Here is a 6000-nt window from a genome sequence, read left to right on the forward strand (position 1 = left end):
CCAAGAGATCGGATCTCCTTCTGCGTGCGCCCCACTCTCCCAAACCCTCAAAACCCGCGAGCTGCGCCGGCCCGCCAGGCCCCAGCGGGCCCTTTCACTCACCGCAGATCTTGAGCCCCAGTTTTCTGGTGCATCCATGGGCCACGCCGCACCAGGTGTCATATGCTAAAAAGCAAAAGAGGTGCGATCAGTGAGATTCGGAACGTGGGGGACCGGGTCGAGGGCAAATGTGTTCTGGGGAAAAGGAGGCCGGTCTTTCGCCAGTGCTCCTCAATAAAAACTCCTTCGTGAAAGAAGCAAGAAGCCAGATCCGTGGGCCGACGGGCAGACTCGTGCCCTTCGAGGGCCCATCACACTCCCTTCCTGTTCCCACTTTCAGTTATAGAACGGGGTCTCTGGAAGGCCGAGAACCCATGGGACCCGCCCGTCTCTCCAAGCGACACTGGCAGGGGAGCTGGGGAGGCAGGATCGGAGTGGGACAGGGCCCAACCCACGTGCAAAAGACGGGGCCAGGCCGCTCCTTACCCAGGACCCACCCTCCAGGCCCTGTCCCTTGGCCTCCGCCTTGCGGACTCGAAGGGCGACCACAGCAGCCCGGAAAGGGAACACAGAGGCATCTGGGACCAAAACGTCTCATAATTTCTTGGCGGGTCTCCAGCCGAGTGGCAGCTTAAAATAAACTGGCATGAAATGGGGTCGCGGAAGAGTTCAGGAATTAATTGGGTGAAAAATAGTATTTGACTAGATGATCGGGCTCGCATGGCTGCTCTTCAGTCGGACCCAGAATCGGGAAACAATAGTGCGCCTCCGGTCCTCATCTCCGATCCCTTCTTCCCAACCTGCCCCTCATTAACCCTTCCCTCGGACGTCTCGGGTGTGGAGAGGGAGAACGCAAAGGGAATCGGGCGCCTTTCCTCCGGGTCCGAATGGCAGACCATTTCCTTCATTACCAGGCTCAAACTCCTCAGGGTCTATGCGGCCCTCGAGGTTCGGCTTCCAGGAAGGTGCACGGGGGTGCCTGTGGCGCCCGCACTCTAACTGGTGTGGTGGGCCCAGCGTGAAATACCCTTCGTATCTCTCAAAGCAAGGCGCCTCCAATCATTCCCACCCCCCACCCCACCCTGGCCCAGCCTTTCAGCCCCGCGCGAATGTTGGTGGCGATAAGGAGAGTGACATCCATTAAACCCGAGGCACAACAGAGCCCCAGCGGGGAGAAGAAATAGACCGACGTCAGTGAGACAGCAGGTCACAGATGGAGTTCCTGCCTCAGACAGAAAATCGGTGCGAAAGCAAAACCCTTATAATAATACCTGGCGGGTAAAGAGCTATTTCCACTCAATAAAGTGCTTTTGCTTTAAACACCATCTCCACTAATAGTCAGAACAACCCTGTGAAACAAGAAGAGTGTTAATCTTAATACTCATTTTACAAATAAAAACATTGAGGTTCAGAGAGGTTAAGCGAATTTTCCAAGGTTACTCAGCTGGGACATTGGCGTTCAGACCCACTGCACTGCCTTTCAGAGTTGGGGGGTTATAGTGAAATAAAGGGACGGAAAGATGAGGAAAGGAAGTGAGGGATCCCCTTTGGCTCAAGGAAGGTCCAGGAGACCGAGTGGCGGAGAGCTGGGAGAAGGGGTCGCTGGAGCAGGAGGCCGAGTAAGGTTGTGCGGATCAAGCAAGGCCACTTCCCAAGAGAGCTTGGAGGGAGAAACGGAGCCAGCCGGCGGGTAGAGGGTGTGTCTGCAAGGGAGGGTGAGAGCCGGTAGAGAGCCGGGCAAGCGCTTGCAGCTTAGGATGCCCGCTCCGCAGCTAGGCTGCTGTGGGGCGACTGACGGCGTTCTCAGGACAGGTGCTGCACGCTCTTCCCAGGCAGGGTCCTCGACTATCTTCCTTCTGCCTCGGTGGCTTCCGGGCGCGCCAGGCCAGGTGCGGACTCAGGTCAGCGCCTTCACTGGTTCTCGCCCCCGAGGTTGGGCGTGTGCGTTAGACCGTGGGCTACCGCCGGGGGTAAGGTTAACGGGGGTGGGGTGGGATGCGGGAAGGACTCTGAGGTAGGTGAACACAGCGATCGCCCAGCCCTATCAGGCAACAAAAAAGGGGCGGGAAATGTAGACAGGTCTGGAAAAGAAATCCATCAAGGCCAGAGCAACAGACAAAGGCGGGCAGGCCTCGCGTTCCTCCCGGCCTGTTCCGGCCAGCTCGGCCGCCAGTGCCCGGCTCACGTGCCACCAGGGCTGGCGGCTCTCCCGAGCCCCTCTTTGTTGTGTGGGTAATTGTAGCTCGCCTGGGAGGCGGGGAGAGGGAGCTGCAAAGGGAACTGAAACGCAACCTCAGGACTTAAACCCCGGTCTCCGGGGCCAGGAGCCAGTAGCTGCGCCAAAGAATTGGAGAGGGGGCTTGCCAGATGACAATCCCCCACCTTCGTTTATGGGAACAATTGACATTTTCTCAAGCTTGTAGAAAGTGCCATAAAAGCGTAGCAATAAGCTCTTCTAACCACACTGCCACTCCTAAGCCCCTCTTATATAGAAATTCTGGGGCTGTTACTACTGGAGCTGATAGATTGGTGTGGGGGGGGGGCGCATATCAATCCAAAATGGGAAAAAAGAAAAACAATTCCCTCATCGCCAGGCTTCTACAGAAAGGTAGGAAATACATCTAAATTAAAGACAGATTCTGGAAATGGGCTAAGGAGCACACTGAGCTAGAGGTGGGGAAGCATAAAGCCGTCTCCCCCACCCCCCCGCCTTGTATCTGGTTCCCCCTTTTTTCTCTCTTCCAAATCTGTCAATTGCTAACAGATCTCTTGCCCCGGAGAAAGGATGGGTGCCCTCTCCTCCCGCCCTAGCAAAGCTTCTTGCCCCTTCCTAGTTCCCCACCTCTCTCCATTCAGGTTGCTGCCCGATCCTTGCTTTCTCTTTTCTCTTTTCTTTTTTTGGTCTGAGATGTAATTAATTGCCTGAAATGTCGAGGCTCGATCTCAAACCGTTTTATGCACCTTTCTCACTCCTGGCTTCTCCCTCACTCGTCAATAGCTCGACGCAAATTTCCAGCAATTAGGGACCCCGAGTTTTCTAAAAGCTGCAATTAACGTCGAAATTTCCGCTGATTATAGACTTCGAGCACAGCGCGGGGGGGGGGGGAAGGGAGGAGGGGGGCCGGATCTCCGCTCAACGAGAGCTGGAGACAGAAAACTCTATTCCCGCCGAGGCTACAGTCTCCTCACACCGCCCTCTGCCCTGACCCCAGTCGTCCCACCAAGCGAAGAAACCACACACAAGAAAAACAATACTCTCTCTGTCCGACCCTCCCCCGAAGCGAAGCCCCCAACGATCGCCGCTGCTCGAACCTTGTGTGGTTCCTACTCTCCAGCGCCCCAGAATCTCCTGGCATCCCTGGCAGTCAAACGACCTCTGGCCAGGACCCAGGTCAGGGCCCCATCTCTTTGCAGCCTCCATCATCTCTGCGTTCCCCCTTCCCTTTCCGTCAGCGCAGCCTCCTCACGTCCCAGCGCCCCCATCTTCCCCGCAGTCTATTTGATAGGAAACTGGGACAGAACCTACTTGTGGGGCGCAGGTTGGTAGTATTGGGGTCCGCTCCCGCATTCGAGGAGGTTGCGGACGAAGAAGGGGTCGAAGACGCCATCAGCTCGGTCGTCCTGGGGCCTCTGCTGTCCGGGGTCCTCGGCCAGTCGCGCGCAGGAACAGGCTGCAAAGAGAAGCGAGAGCAGTGCGGGGAGGGCTTCCGGGGTCCGGCGCGGGAGGCGACTGAGCAGCTGGGGGCGCGGACGCTCCCCCCGAAGTCTGGGCTTGGGACAGAGAGGCGGGAGGAAGGGCACCTAACCGGCTGGGTCGGGGTGCGCCGAGGGGAGGAGGAGACGTGCGCGCGATCTCTGGGACTCTGGCGCGGGCAACGTAGCCCAGGGCTGCTCTCCAGTCTGGCGGCGGAGCGGGGTGACCTGGAGTGCAGCGCAGAGACTAGGGGAGCCCAAGGCCAGTGCAAAACGCTGAGGTGCGGGGGATAGGGGTAGGAGGGCACGGGAGGCTCAATGTGCGATTTTCCAGCCGAGCCACGACCAGCCCCATTGGGCTCTCAGCAGCCTGAGGGCGGGCAGGCGGGGGGAGCGCGCACGGGGCGGGCACGTCTGGTTCGGTGTCTGGTTCCCGTTGTTGTGTCTGGCTAATTCCCTGGAAAGAAGGAGGGTAACTGCTCCGGGGACCGGGGACTTTGGTGAGACAAGGTGAGGGGAAAAAAGAGTCATGTTTTTACATTCTCTCTCTGACTTGATCGGGGAAGAACTACAATCACCTTGCACTCCAGACAGCAAGAAAGCAGCGGGTCGGAAACCTTGTCCCACCCCGCTTTGAGCCATCTGGAAGCCTAGGATGAGGCTCGGTCCGGGTTTCTCTGTTCCCTCTCCACCTAACTCTCTGAGGTCCCGGGATTTGTCGCTGTACAAAGCCGGAGATTGAGGGGGGCAAGAAAGGACATTACCGGAGAAACGAACTTGCCCTCTGCGCGCTGAAGGCGGCAGACTAGGATCGGTGCGCGACGCCCCTGTACTGCGCTCGGCGCTGGCGCGATGGCTACCGAAGGCCCCGGGACAGAGAGTGCGGGCCAATCTGGGTAGATCTAAGACTCTGCCGAGTAGCAGCCGCCGGCCACAGCCTTCACAAGCACCCTGGGACCCCACACCTAGCCCTGCGCGCGCACTCAATACAGCAACGCAGACAGCCGGTAGACCGCCGCTTCTGGGGAAGTAACAGGTTACCGCTCCGAGTCGCGCCTTTTGGCTGCCGCTGCCCACGAGCCCTTCGGTGAGACCCGCGCTCACAGCCAGGCAGCGTTGGGGAAAATCGTTCTCTCTCCACTTCAGCGCAGGTCTCAGCTTCTGGACATCCCTAGGCGTGAATTTCGCTGGTGCGGGATTGGATGAGTGTGAGGGCGGGGGTCACTGCGCCGCGCACCAAGGGAGAGCCAGGAGTGGGGCGGGCGGGACGCGTTCTGCTCGGGAGGGTAGGTGGCGGTCGCCGGGAGTGGGGGTTGACCAAGAAACCGTGGGTGAAGAGCACCCAGATGAAGAGCTGAAGCTGGGCACTGGGAAGTCCAGGCGGCCGCGCGCTTACCCACCTGGGCTAGGCGACAGTAAGCCGGGCGCTCCCGCCGCTCTTCTGCGCAGCGCGCAGCGAACCGTTCGGCTCCGGTCCTGCCACAGGCGTGATCTTCCCGGCGTCACCTCCAGCTGCCTCCTCGCACCCGCCAGCACCGTCCCGCACGCGAGCGCCAGGAGGAGAAGAGAGCAGTCGGGAGAGGCAGCTGCTAGGCTTTGGGGGAGGCGGGGGAGGAGTGGGGAGGCGGGGACCCGCTCCGCGGGGGAATCACGAGGCCGCTGCTTGCGGGGGCAGCTCGTCGGCAGAGCGGTGGGGCTCCTTTGCAGGTGCCTGATCGCCTCTGGAGCTTTAAAGGGCGATTATAAATCCAGATCACGGTTTGGGGCCCGGAAAAAAAAAAGGCCCTATGAGTAATCCAGGCTGTACTCAACGTGCTCTATTTTTTGAAACAGAGTGTCGGGTAAGACGATGGAAAAGATAATTTCTATGAAGAGTTCTGCCTTGTTGAGTGCTTCTTCTTCATCCCTCTCTCCCTTTCCCTTCCCCTCCCATACTTTTGAGAAGACTAGAGCAGTGGCTTTCTTTCCTCGCTGTCCTCCCGGATCTACGACCCGATGACTCTTTCTTGAGTAAAAGGGAGCTCTGGGGTTGCGTCCTCACTGGCTTTCTATTGAACCAGGATTGTGGTAAAAGCAAAGGAGGCAGAGATGAGGGGGGAACACTCAGACCCCCGGAGAGACCCCCACTCCTTTCCCTTCAGTTTTCTCATCCAGCTCAGAGCCTCCCCAAAGTACCTCAACTGAGGTACCTCAACTGAGTACCGCTACCCACTGCCATCCGCAGAGCAAAGGTCCCGTTTCCCATCCACTGTGCACTCCCTGCTTGCT

General features: G+C 58.6%; 1 protein-coding gene across 3 annotated transcripts in view; it reads right to left on the minus strand.

The window, feature by feature from the left end:
- Positions 1 to 5173, minus strand: part of GAD1 (glutamate decarboxylase 1) — a 41533-nt gene extending 36360 nt beyond the window's left edge. The window contains exons 1-3 of one of the 3 annotated variants that reach the window (XM_047084627.1): positions 5133 to 5173; positions 3566 to 3710; positions 103 to 165 (exon numbers count right to left, since the gene is read on the minus strand). In XM_047084627.1, the coding sequence (XP_046940583.1) occupies positions 103 to 165; positions 3566 to 3647 (145 nt within the window). In that variant the 5' untranslated portion in view covers positions 3648 to 3710; positions 5133 to 5173. Of the gene's footprint in view, positions 1 to 102; positions 166 to 525; positions 638 to 3565; positions 3711 to 5132 lie in introns of those variants that run through there. The other 2 variants (XM_047084626.1, XM_047084628.1) reach the window with 2 other exon arrangements.
- Between the last annotated feature and the right edge of the window lie 827 nt (positions 5174 to 6000).

Source organism: Lynx rufus, unplaced genomic scaffold, assembly GCF_022079265.1.
Source record: "Lynx rufus isolate CCGP_SWC_20201006 ecotype Redwood Valley unplaced genomic scaffold, mLynRuf1.p SCAF_2, whole genome shotgun sequence".
NCBI classification, from domain to species: Eukaryota; Metazoa; Chordata; class Mammalia; order Carnivora; family Felidae; genus Lynx; species Lynx rufus.